The sequence below is a fragment of the Halyomorpha halys genome, unplaced genomic scaffold (assembly GCF_000696795.3).
Source record: "Halyomorpha halys isolate HHAL.00 unplaced genomic scaffold, Hhal_1.1 Scaffold700.1, whole genome shotgun sequence".
NCBI classification, from domain to species: Eukaryota; Metazoa; Arthropoda; class Insecta; order Hemiptera; family Pentatomidae; genus Halyomorpha; species Halyomorpha halys.
The window spans coordinates 61,054-75,305 of NW_027116789.1; the positions used below are offsets into that span (position 1 = coordinate 61,054).

Genomic DNA, 14,252 nt, shown 5'->3' on the forward strand with positions numbered 1-14,252 from the left:
CAATAAAGATAATATGTTACAGCAGTTCAAACGAGTTACATCTTATTTCTTCTTCTCTTTTTTGACATTTTGCTTTCGCCAATACTTAACTTATATATATATAAGATTTAGTCTTGTATATGAATAGAAGATTTAGTCTTCATATATATATATATGAAGACTAAATCTTTATCAGCTTCAATAAACATTGTGGTATTTAGTTTTTTATTTTCTACTTCTTCACCTAACAGTAGCATATCATCAATAAATCCAAGCAAGGATATTTGATTACACAGAGTTGAATCCTTTTGAGAAGAGTATAACATAGCTTTTCAAACAAAAATGGATAAATTGGGGGAGGAAAATGTTGATTTTAATTTACCAGAGCCTGAAAATATTAAAAATTCTGGTTCAATCTGTATTGAAATTTCTTCTCATTCCACTATTCTTAATTCTCTATAATCAAGCTTCTGTTATGGCTATTCTACATAGGGAATTTTTGTTTTTACTTTCCAAGCTGATAAGTATTAGTATGTAGTAGTATATAAACTGGGTATCCTGTAAGTTCATAGCAATATTTAAAGAGGTAAAATAGACCTCAAAAGCAACATAAAAGTCCAAGTAGACAATGGTCCGATTCTCTACCGAAAATTGATTTTTGTTTTTAGCAGGTCATCTTATACACAAAATTCATTTTACCAATAAAAGTAAAATTTGTCTTCAGTAAAACTATTTAAAGGGGGTTTTCAAGTGGCTAAATAACATGAATTATTGTCAAATCCTGAGTTATTCAAAATTTTTCTTATCAGGTTAGACCACAAATTTTCTACATGTAGAAGAACATCCTTGCTTAACAAGTTTTAAATTCATATTAATTAAGGTTAGGTCGATTATATAATAATGAGATTTGTTATCATCTTAGTAATAAAAATAAATTCATGTGGTCTGAAATTCTATCTCCCCAAAGTATTTCTTCTTAAAAAAATAAAAACTTTTTTATGAAAAACTAATTTATGAATATGAAAACCCCAACTCATGTATTGGGAAAATGTCCTAACAACATGTTCCTTGTCACCCACCGGTATAATAATATAGAGAAGAAAATAGCTGAAAACTGAAAAAGAAAAATTATACATGTTTCCAGGAAGTGTATTGTATAGATATAGATGGCTTTACAAGGTTTAGAGATATTCTAGGGTTTAGTGCAGCTGAAGAGAAAGTGGATCCTTTGAAAAGATTCAAAATAAATGATCAGGATCAGAGTGTCAAGATACAAGCAGAGAAAGAGGACATTTATACAAAGATGTATTCCATATTAATAAGAAAAATATACAGAGGTATTTCGTGAAAGCTGATTTTCAGTGAAAGGGCTTAGGTTCATAAGTAGAGGAACCATCCCTCTTGCAACAAGTAATTTTTTGAAGGGGCTGGGTGTTCAGAGGGACTAGTTTCAAAGCATGGCGGAAACCATTATTCTGGACTCATTGGAAATCCTAAATCATCAGTTATATTAGATCTTAGCTGGGTATTATCAACTTTATGAGTCAAAGAGGGGGGGGGAAATATAAAAATTTATTTGACTTTCTCTTTCATCCCCTTTAATATTGTCTATTAGACTGATCGGTACTCTGTGTATTAGCAACTCAACACAGTTGAGCAACCGCTCATAATTTTTTTAAGTTCCCCCTCCTATTCAACAAAATCATGACCCTTAAAAGAACATAAAACATCAACTTTCCTCTTTTATGTAGAGAATTGGACCATCGTCTATGGGATACCCTTTATAAAGTGCATAAGGAAAGCAAAAAATGTATACCACCAACTCTGTAACATCATAATCAGCATAAGGGAAAGGGAGATAAAAAAAGAATAAGGTTGTATATAAACAAGTTTTTATATCTATGCAGCTGAAAGTTGGCCTAGTATAAAAAAAATTGAAAACATTATACAAGCAACAGAAATGAAATTTCTGAGAAAAGCTCTTGGTAAAAATAGATTTGACCTAATGAGAAATAAAAGGATAAGAGAAGAGACAGGTCAGGAACCACTAATAGAAAATATTCATAGAAAAGAATGAATTTGGTTTGGCCACGTGCAAAGAATGCTGATCATTAGACCTTCTAAAAGTATTTGAGAAGCAAAGACTGAGGGAAAATGACCACTTAGACTACCAAGGAATAAATGGGAGGATCTCATATTTGATCTTGCAAGGAATAAAGGAATCACTCAAGTCAAGAAGTTAATGAGGAACTTCAGCAGGGGGAGGGGAGAGTAGGTGGCGTTGCCTCCAGACCCCAGCCCCGAAGAAGATATGTATATATATATAATTGTCAATAGCATAAGTAAGGCAAATATCTAAGGTTATTAGTGTTAGTAAAATTAAATTAAACAAATAACATTGTAAAGAAACAATAAAGAAAATATAAATAATTAATCATTTTAAATAAAACAAAATAAATGAGAAGTCTCTTTTAAAAATAAAATAAATAGTTTCATGATTGATAATAAATTAATATTTCAGCTGGATAAGGACAAATATTGTCGATCTGACCTTAAATTTGAGGATGAAAATCGTGTAGATAATGGCCATAGGTGAGTACAAAATAGTAAAGTCCTCTCAAAGTAGACTTGGGTAGGCAATTGTAAGCAAACACTGTGTGATACAACAAGAAGTGGTAGTTGTGTAGATACCTCAAAGGTGACTGACTATATAAACATTTGACGATGCAGCCAGTTTTTTGAGTGACAAACAGTGCCCTTAATGATGTTACAAACAAAAAGCGCAAGTAAATGTTGCTATTTACATTACCAAACTATACAGTTAAAAGAAATAGATTGATATCCTTCTTTATTTGTTAATATGTTATATTGTGTGATATGCTTATGTAAAGAAATAAAAATGTTAATGTGTGTAAACATACTGCCCATCTAATATCAGTTGATTTTATTCCTCCTGATTCAACAGTCACAGGCACAATCTGATATACAGGTCGCTTAAATGTGCCCCCAGATATTATTATAATAACCACTCTTGCTATACCATCAGGACCTGGATGCAGTTCTACTATACGTCATAGTTTTTAATGAAGGAATGGACGGTGGTTGTCCTGCATTAACACCAAATTTCTACTGAGATAGATAGTGTGGTCTTTGTCCACTTTAATCTGGTTTAGAGGGTGTGTATTTATTCTGTGGACCAATGATTCCAAAATACTTGAGCTGAATTTTGAATGAGTTGCCATCAGTTTGCTAAATTTAACCTAACTGTACTAAGGTCCCTTTCTGGATGAACTATGAGAAGTGTCCGGGTGCTAAACAAATCATCTGCATTAGATATCACAGGACAAAGAGGCCTCATTTCATTATCGCTTCAATCCTCGTTTATTTAGTCGCGAGTTCTTCAAAATGAAATGAACAATCCCCTAGTGTACATTTGAGGTGTACCTTGGCTGATTTTACTGAAGTTTCCTGGAGTTCTTCAAAATAAGGAACATATGGAGGATTAAAACGCGATTGTACCCCTATATTGGTGTTGAATCACTGCTTGATTTGATTAGTTTTCATCTGGTTCATGCCAGTGGAATACTTCTTTCAGCTGCCAAGTGGCCCCAACGAAATTAGTGCCCCAGTCTGAATAAATGTCTAATGGTAACCCTCTCCTGGATACAAACCTGTTGAAAGCAGCCAAAAATGCATCTGTCAATAGTATTGACACGAGCTCTTGATGGACAGCCTTAATAACCATGCTCACATATAAGCATAAACATTCCTTGCTGATTGATAAATTTTGTCTAGTCCCTTGTTTGATTCAAAATGGGCCCACAAAACTCACTCCTCCTATCGCTATACCTTAACATACCTTGAGTTATTTGAGATATAAGATCTGGCATGAAATGGTTATTTGGTTTAGCCTTCAACTTAAAGCATTGTAAACATGTCCAGATTCATTTCTTGATGAGCCTCTTAGCAGCAAGGATGTAATGTTTTTGCATTAGTCATTGGAATATACAGTCATACAGCTAATATTTTAAAGTGTCATGAGATGATCTTGTCGGGGTTGTCTGGTCTTAGGCGATTTCTCCAGCCTGACATCTCTTTACAGAAGGCCCACGACAAGGCGTATTCATTTATAGTTAGAAAGGAAGGCCGTGCCAGGGGATGAGCCCTGGACACTGACTTAGGTTGAGGAGGTTTAGGTGAGAGAGTCTGTGGCAGAGTAACAGTTCTAGTTGCCGAGATGAAGCGGACGGACCAGTGAAACCGTTAGGAAGTAGGTTACAATCTTAGTTGCGGAGATGAAGCCGACGGACTAAGATTCCTGGAGTAAGGGAGAGGAAATAGGCCATAGTCTATGGTGAGCATAATAAAAACCAACTCTTGAGAGAATAGATTAGCAATAAACTTCTCTATCTCGAGTAGAGTGTAAGCCACAAGTGCTATGACTAGACCCGGAGGCTTGATCTGATGGATCAATCCCGGTGACAATTGAAGGCCTCATGTGATCGGTTATCACTGAGAATTCTTCACTCTTTTAACTCTACTTGAGATAGTTCCGTAGAATCTTATTGCTCGATCTCTTTTTATTTTATAATTAACATTTTTACATTTACATATTAACATATATACATTTATATAAGAGATCGTATTTTTATAATGATAAACTTATATACAATTATACAGCTTCTTAGACGCTTGTAGTGCTGGTCCCTGGTGGGATATAGCGGTACTCCGTGCTCGCTGACTGTTACAGTCTTATGGAACTGAAAGTTGTAATCTTCTTTCCTGAAATTATAATTTATCAGGAAGCTGCTGAAAGTGGAGGCTGCTCTCCGAGATCTTGAAGATCCCGTACAAGCCAGACTCCTCTTCCTTGATGCCGACTAACGTCCATCATATCAACCATAGTTGTTTTTTGTACAATATTTTGATTTCATTTACAGAATTTCCTTTTTCTTTCATTTAAACGATCACCTAAATCAAGCTAAAACTAGCAGTTTACAGCATTAGGAGAATCCTTAAGAAATTTTATTCCATGCGCAGCCAGTAGCTGAAAAAACTAATTTCGTCTCAGCATATGATTCCATTAGGCTTTAATCAATTTAAGAGCTACCAAAATCATTTTAGGGTTCAAATTCTTTTAGGGTTAATTTAGGAATTAATGGAAACTTATCAAGGTATAAATGGAACAAATATGTTTTAATTATTTATATACACATATATAACTAATCCTCCAATTGAAATATAGCTTGGGATCCAGTTGATTTACATATACACTCTTGCCATTTTGCTATTGTTAAGGTATCTTCATGCGTCATTTTTGGAGACTCCAATAAACCTAAAATTAGAAAACACATTATACTATAATAAAACTAAAATATTATTACTCCAAAATATAATATATGGATTCAACCTTTCATAATGCAGTCTCGAACCTCTATAGCTTCGTACACCAGACCTTGGCTATTCATGAAGTATTTTTCATTTTCTACAGCAGGAAGAGGGAATCTGGTTTCTGGTCCATTATTCATGGAAATCACTGTTGGTGCCCAAAATGGATCTTTGAGCTAAAAACCAAAAAACATAAAAGTAAATGTTAAAGAAATTTCAAATATTATATTGTAAGGAAGAAGTAGATTGGAGGAAGATAGTCCGGGTGGCGGTCAATAAAGGTATCAAAATAGTAAAAGAAAACTATTTATTGTTAACTAATGTTTTGCCCCACTTTACAGTTCTGCTACCAACTGAGTTGGTTGAAGAAAAAAAAAGATTATTAAAACATATAAAAGAAATAATAATGAATAAATTATGTTGTTTAATTAGGAGCATTGGCATGCGTAAATCTCATGTGTACAATACCCCACTACTGCCGACAACCTAGCAGAATTCAATAGCAGCTTTTAAAACACCATTGCAATGCTTGGCCAGTAAGGTTCATGAAAACAAAAATATGTATGTCTTGTTACTATTATTGAAAAGTTAGGAAGAGAAAAAGTTTGCTTTCAAATAAAATGGTAACTGTTATCAAAATTAACAGAAGATATAAATTATCTTCATGTGACTAGAAGTGCTTGCCAGATTTGAACAACTTCAAAAAATTAATATTTGATTTTCCTAATATCTAGGACTATACATGTGTGAAAAAACATTTTTCAACCCGAACATTAATTAAAATTAATTGTGAGACCCAACAACTAACAAAATCTTGGTTTATACAGGGTGTTTCAGGGTTAAGTGGCTAAACTGAAAATATGAACTAAGGACCCCCAAAACGAGAAAAAAATTTTCTCCGAAGGTATGTCTACAAATGCTTTGTTTAGGAGATATTCATACTGAAATATTTTCATTGTTATGAATTATTTAAGTTATATGAAATAAATAAAACTCATTTATTTGTTTTGTACTACTTTATTAATTAAACATAAACATTAAATTCATATTAAATGTTGTTCAAAGTGATTTCCTTGAGCATTAAGACAGCCTTGACATCTTTCTTCAACGGCACTGGATATTTGTTATTGTTTCACAAGATTCAATTATCTTTCTTTGTAAGGGATTAAGAAAATATTCCTTGATATTTTCCGATATCATTGATTGGCCTTCCATAGACTTTTTGTTTAATGTTACCCCAAACAAAAACTCCAGTGGTGTCAGGTCTGGAGAGTGTGCAAGTCAAGCCTCTGGTCCTGCACGCCCAATCCATTGATTAGGATAATTAACATTTTAGCCATTGTTGTGGAACTATTCCGTAATGTGCAGGACAACCATCTAATTGAAGCCACAAGTCCCTTCACAGTTTTAGTGGAATAAGTTCCACTAAATCATAGTAATCATTATTAAGAAATTCCAGAAATGTGCCCGCATTGAGTCGAGGCTGCAAGAAATGCAAACCTATTAAAATATTTTCTATTATCCCCAACTACACATTGCATTGAAACTGGTGCTGAGAATAGTGCTCATGAATCGCATAGGGATTTTCATTCGACCAAAGGTAATTATTCTTCTGATTGAAGATGCCTCTTCATCTGTCCAATTGTGGATTATGTTCAACTTGATTGAAGTACCAATCTGAAAAATGACTTCTTTGCCCAAAATCTTGCAGTAATAAATTTTGTACCCGTTGATAATGATATGGGTGATGTTCATCTGCAATGAGAGTTCTTCATACTGTAGTTGGCATAATATTTAATGCTGCTCCAGCTCTTCATACACTGCCAGATGGTTTATCATCAAATTATTGTAATATAGTCGCACTCCTTTCTTTATTTCGTAATGGGACCATCAGCTTGTGGTATTATACCAAATGTACCAGTTTCTCTAAACATAGACTTGTTTGGTAATATTCTATCCAGAAATCACCTGGCATATTCAGGAAAGGCAGCAATAGCATTACCATTGCAAAACCCATACACAAACACGTTATCAGCATATTCACCATTAGTATAAATTGAAGGCATAATGATGAGTACTCTGCAAAAGCCTCTTACAAACTTATAAATGTTATTGACAGTTCACAATGCTAATTCTAAATAGTATTAGTCCTTATGTTGCCAATAGTTTTTATACAGTTAGGGATAAAAGGCCTATTCTATCTAATCCATAAAATAAAACATAAATAATTCATAACAATAAAAATGTTAAGGTGTGAATATCTCATAAACAAAGCATTTGCGGATATACCTTTGGAGGAAATTCTTTTCTTGTTTTGGGGTCATTAGTTCATATTTTCAGTTTGGCCATTTAACCCTGAAACACTCTATAAAACTCTCATAAAATTATTTATTAAAGTAAAACCATTACTATGAGGAAAAGATGGATCTAAGATGAATCAAGATCATTAAGATGCTATAAATGCTAAGGAAACACAGTTAATCTTCAAAGATGATCGATCAAGTGAGAAAGACAGGTAAATATATTTCTCTTAGAACACTTTTCAAGACAGCTATGAACCAAACAAGGATATGAAAAAAAATCCAATGAAAAAGAAATTAAAAACTATTTGGCATCATATTGAGACTATAGAAATCTTCTTTAAAGTAAGGATATTCTCAACAGAATTAAAAATCAAGAACAATTGTTAAAATACAATACCTTAATATGTCCTTTGGATCCATATACTACTGCTGAGTTATCCATCTTAATTTGACTGTGAGTACAAAGAATGGCTCTCTTTCCATTTTCATACTTTAAAATATAAATAATATTTTCATCCATGCCATTTTCATTTAGATCACCCTCTGCAGAGAGTGTTAAGGGATTTCGCCCAAAAATAAGTAGAGCCAATTGCAACACGTAAACTCCATAATCAAAAACTGTCCCCTCTTCTAATTCCTTATGACTAAAACAATTATGTTGCATATAAATATATAAATCAGAATCACATAGATCTAATTAAATCTAAACCCATAGAGAACATACTTTATTTTATCGATACAACTAGTAGGCACTCCAAGATCTGCATTAAGGTAAATTACATCCCCTATGGTCTCAGAGGCAAGGAGTTGCGATAGTTCATTGTATGCTGGAAAGAAGCGAGACCACACCCCTTCCATAAAGAATAATTTATTCTTTTTCGCCAACTAAAAAATGTATATATATATATATATATATCATGTTAGAAAGATCAGATAAACTAAAGGTTTAATATTGAGAAATAATCTATTCCAATTGAGTGAATAATGATTATATTTAATGATAGATATTGTAAAGTTAAAAATTAATTTTCTTTAAAAATCACACAAAACAAATTTAAGGTCATTGGTTCAGGTATCAATGAGGAAGTATTGTTTATGATCAATGGTACTGAAAGGAAGGGATATGGTAAATATTTATCCTCAACTATCAGATCTTTGTTCAACGGTCAGTATGACAGCTTAAGTCAAACTACCTCTATCTTTCAACTTCTAACCCCAGGCAGATATATTCCAGAAAATGTAGTAAGTTAGGTATAAATTTACTACTTTTAGACTTATAAGATTTAAAAAAATTAAATTTACCAATAATTTTTATAAAAAGGACAATAGTAAAAAGAAAAACAAGTCAAACGTAGACTTCAATTTTTTTTAGTACTTGGTGAACTGTAGGTACTTTATCACCAACTTTTCTGGATTCCAAAAGGATAACATCAAATTAATTTAAAAATGGAATGGTTAGTCTTTTTATATAAAATGCCAATAAATCAATTCAGTTGGGTACATGGTAGAAGTTCAGACACCATGGCAAAATAAAATCCCAGAATTGACAACACTATCCAATAATTGGTGAAATAAGAGATAGATTATCAAATACTAAAACCCAGTATGGGTGTAGAACAACTAGATTTGATATTAATAAAAAAGCCTACGATGAGCATTGGAGAATTTCTCCAACACTCTAGATGTAAAGCACTGATAAATTCATGTTAATCAAAATATCGATACACATAAGAAGTACTATTTTTAACACCAAGTTGTGGGAACCAAGATACCTACAAGGAGAAAAGAGATGTTCAATGAGGAACGCCAAGTATTTAAGGATAGAAAGAACAAGGCTTATAGGACTGTTTTGCAAAGAAGACACAAAGGTGGATCTGTGGATGAATATAGGAGGATCAGAAGGGAAGAAAATCATTAGCACTGAATTAAAAAAAAAGTAGGAAAATAAATTTCTGCAGGAAATGGAAATTTTTTAATGGAAGAAATTGCAGGGGATTGATTCTTTTAAAAGGTCAATGTGGGGGGCTGGTTTTTAAACCTCCAATTAAACCCTGTATGAGAGAAGATGGAAGCCAAGTAACAAACCAGCAGGAGATGAAGGATGGATTGACTAAGTCAACAAGATATTTACCAAGGTGTATGAAACCCGAAGAGTTGGTAGTCCAAAGCTTAAATGATAGGATTCAGCGGCTAATGATGCCAGAGTTCTGTTAGTTGCTTGAAATTGGAAGATGGAAGTACTTAATTTGGAAAACTAATGGTCAATGCAGGAGTAGGCCAATCTCAAGTTGGGACCAAGAATAATAATTAATAATGTACAATGAATTCAAGAAATTTCGAAACATTGCTCTGATTGCTGCTAATGGTGTTATGATAATGTGGACAATGGCTTATTTAGATCATTGTACAGTATTGTATATTATCAATGAAATAATTATTGTTGACCAATTGCTTTGAATGCAACTGTATCAATAAACATTATTAGGAAAGGAATTCTCAGGTACTTGAAAGGATGGAATCGTACATTTGTATTCTGGCTTTTCAATTTATTTTAAAAATAAATTGTTGGACAACTACAAATTCATTGAAAACCCTAAAAAATATTAAGTAAGCCACATAAAACAAATACACTAGAACTTTCCACCTTGCACCTCTTTCTCAACATCATTTAACCTATAGCGCAAGCAAAAAACACAAAAATATGATTGGAATTAGATTTGTTGATAATTTTCTGATCTCTGTTTTAATATAGAATTAATTATCTTTTGCATAAAAAGTTTAATTTGCACGTTATAAGTCAAAAACCAAAAAAAAAAATTTTTTTAGTGTTTTCTTTTAATGATTTCTCATATTTGCCAAAAAAAAAAATTTGGTTGGAACTTCAGATTAGGGTTCAACATGTCTAAAAACATAAAGTAAGGCAATAAAAACAATCATACAAGAAATTTCTAGTGAAAGCCATTAAGAACATCTTTTGACTAGACATTTATTGAATCCTAATAAAGAATTCTTCAACTATTGCTTTATGGGTGAGGTGAAATTACAGATAAGGTACAAATGTATTGAACAGGTGAATAGGAAATGCTAAACACTGCTGCCTAGGAGCATTCACTATATCAAAGTGAAATGAGATACTTCAGAGTTTTTATAGTATAATTCATGAGAAATTTATCACATGATAATACAAAACACAAAACTTCAGTAAAGTCCCAATAATCCTAAATTAAAATTAGCATATATTTTTGATCTTAGAGATCAAAAAGAATAAAATAAATATTATATATATAATATAACATATATTTTTGATCTTTGAGATCAAAAAGAATAAAATAAATATTATATATAATAACATTTCGGAACTTTATTGTTTGCATAGTCATGCCCTACAATGAAAAAAAAAAACAGTTTTTTAGAACAAATAATTTCTTCAACTAATAACTCTATAAAATTACAAGTACATAGTATAATTTATGATTAATAACTATTATAATTAAAACATTTCTTAGTAACAACATTACTTACAATTGTCTATTACAGTGTGTTCTACATTGTGATCTAACTCCAGGTTTGTGCCAGGTTTTTAAACGTGAAAAGGTTTGTAAACAGAATAGGTTTTGAAATGGAGGTCAGTTTGTTTTGGTTTTTCCAACATGAAATAGAAGCAGACAAAATGCAAACAACAAACCGACTACCTGTAACAGTTACATGTTGAAAAAACCAAAGCAAACCTACCTCCATTTCAAACCTATTCAGTTCTGGCACAAACCTGGAGTTAGTTAGATCACAATATATAACACACTGTAGTAGACAATTATAACTAATGTTTTAATTGTAATGGTTATTAATCATAAATTACACTATGTTCTTGTAGTTTTATAGTAATTAGTTGAAGAAAGTATTTGTTCTAAAAAAAACATTTTTTTTTTTCATTTTAGGGTTGACTATGTGAAGAACAAAGTTGCAAAACGTCGCCTAAATAAATTTGTATCATTTACTGATCCTCAAGACCCACAAAAAAAAAATATATATATATATTTTACCGCTAACAATTCTTCTGTGTCCTTGTACTTAATGCATAGAGGTGGTTCACATAGTAAATGTTTCTTGTTATACAAAACTAATCTAGCCAAAATAAAATGTGATTTATTACTTGACCCAATGTACACTACATCTGTAAAATAAAGAAATAGTGATTATTATTGTTGATATGAAATTAGAATAAGAGTCCTGTTTTAACATCCTTATCCAATGGAACATTAAAATATTCTACTCCATGTCTTTCCACTCTAATACAAAAATAATACTATTTGTTTCTTTAGATATTCTTCTTGATAACTATGATAGTAAATGGATCACAAAGATAGAAGGAGATGGTCAGGGCTGCGGTCAAGAAGAAACAAAAAAGTTCTCAATTATTTATTGTTTAGATAGTTAAGAACTAGTTTTTGTTGCTTCTTGACTCTATCCCTTTCCATCTCCTTTATATTCACTTATGTTAACCATCTATATATATAATATTATTACAAAGATAGTTGAGGTACATAATTGAATAAAGGATTATTCGATGATTTAAAACAAATAATCTTATCATGGATAAGAATTTACACAACCTAATGGTATATAATACATCCCACATTATCAGTTCATTTTCTATACTATTTTAGAATACACAACAGTTTCTGTATTATATTCATAAGAAAAAGAAAAGTTTTTTCCATATATAAGTTTTGTAGAAAATGATAAAAAAAAAAAAAAAATATTAAAATAATTTCTACATGACAAACAATTGAAACTTACTTAATATATTCATTAATTAATTCTCGTTTTGACTATCCCTATCTTTTTTACTCTTAAAATTTATATTTAATCATTTATGACTTTGTTTTAAGAAAATGTATACTTCATTAAATCTATTTAGTTTGAGAAATTATTTTTAAATAAGAGCATACTTTTCCTCTCATGTAAAATGTAAATGAATAAATACCAATTGATTTATCTTTAGCAAGATCTCCATAATTTTCAAAAGCATTAGGAATATTGTGCTTGCGAGCAAACTCTATGGCTTCTTCCTTTCTTCCTGAAGCAACACCCATTATCAGGTGTTCAGAACGGGGCAAATAATTCAATGAATTTGCAAAATCATTGCAACTTTTGCTTGTACCCATAATTCCCCACCTCAAGGCCATGTTATAAGTAATTTTTGAACTAAATCTGAAATCATTGAAAAAAGTTAGAATATGCTTTGAATAAATCAAAACATTCTCTCAAGAAACATGGTTTATAATTTTTTTTTTAATAAGTGAATTCAAAGAAAAAACTTGGCACTACTTACTTAAATGTTATCTAAGCAAAAGGGTTGACAAATTAAGAAACCTTTATACAACTTAAAGTAAATCTAGATTGTTATACTAGGTTTACACCAACTTCCAGAAAATATTTGTTCACTTAAAAATTCCAAATACAACTATTAACTCAGAGAAGAACTATTTCCCAAACTGAAAAGCACGCTTGAAAAGTAAAGCTATAACGGTAGGTTACGCGGAACTTCAATGATAGCAGGATTAGCAAGTTGTCCCAAAGTAATTGTACAAGTATTGAAAATTTATAAATGATATGTTTGTCAATATTATCTATTTAAGAAATATAAATATAAAAATATGTTGACAATGTAAAAGTAAAAAGAAATTTTAAACATTGGAATTTTATATTAATGAGTGAATTATACAAATTGAAATAAATAAAGTATTGTCATTAAACTATATAAAAAGAAAATTCTTTACATTACAGATATTTTGCAACTGGTTTTGAGCATAAATTAACTGTTTAAATGAAAAATAAAACAACGTTATAGAGTAGTAGTTTACATTAGGCGGTGTTGGGGCGAGGGGCGTTTCGTAAATGAAAAAACCTACCTCTTCCCCAAAGAAAAAAATGTTCCCTGGTTCGGGTGATAGAAAATAAAAAACGGAGGACCTGAAATGAATCCTAAAAACACAAAAATAATAAAGAAAAACTAGAGAATAAAAAAATCTTCCAACTGATATACAAATTTAATTAAATGAAAATAAAAAAATTAACTGTTAATGCTGTTATAAAAAATAAAAGTGTGTGAAGTAAAAAAATAGAAAATTAGATTAATTATTTTATATATGCTTGTTTGAGAGTGGTTTAGTTTATTCTTAATTTAAAACAAATTTGATCCTTTTTTTCTCTCAACTTTATTCTTTACAACTTTTCCAACGTTTCGACCCTCAGGCCATTCTCAAGGATACCACCTTCAATATTGATGTCATTTCTTTTTCAAAATCTTAAAACTGCAGGCTGATTCCCTTTGTCCCATATAACTTTTTCTAAAAAATTTGTTCTTAGATTTAAAACCTTTTTTACACAACACTTTTCTTCCTTCCTTCACTTATCATTTACAACTTAAAAAAGAAAATATTTTAATATATGTATAAAACAAAAAAACAAAACAATTTTCTTTACTCAAGAAATAATAAGTTAATTAACCTAAGTTACTAGCAAACAAAAAAAATGTGATGTTCGATGAAAGTATAGGAGAAAAAAGTCACTCACAGTACG

General features: G+C 31.2%; 1 protein-coding gene across 1 annotated transcript; it reads right to left on the minus strand.

Annotated features, from left to right (window-relative positions):
• Positions 1–5,201: 5,201 nt before the first annotated feature.
• Positions 5,202–13,204, minus strand: LOC106685476 (trans-1,2-dihydrobenzene-1,2-diol dehydrogenase). The gene is made up of 7 exons (XM_014428180.1): positions 13,003–13,204; positions 12,655–12,881; positions 11,711–11,841; positions 8,395–8,555; positions 8,068–8,314; positions 5,390–5,543; positions 5,202–5,314 (listed from the first exon to the last, which is right to left on the minus strand). Exons 2-7 carry the CDS (start codon positions 12,854–12,856, stop codon positions 5,202–5,204), a joined length of 1,008 nt encoding a protein of 335 aa, XP_014283666.1. The 5' UTR covers positions 12,857–12,881; positions 13,003–13,204.
• Between the last annotated feature and the right edge of the window lie 1,048 nt (positions 13,205–14,252).

Bases quoted from the DNA above. Each gene is read 5' to 3' on its own strand.
- LOC106685476 (XM_014428180.1), bottom strand. From the start codon at position 12,856: ATGGCCTTGAGGTGGGGAATTATGGGTACAAGCAAAAGTTGCAATGAT. The intron at 11,842-12,654 runs GTATTTATTCAT...TTTATTTTACAG, and splicing joins TGCTAAAGATAAATCAATTG to ATGTAGTGTACATTGGGTCA. The intron at 8,315-8,394 runs GTATGTTCTCTA...TAATTGTTTTAG, and splicing joins AGTTGTATCGATAAAATAAA to TCATAAGGAATTAGAAGAGG.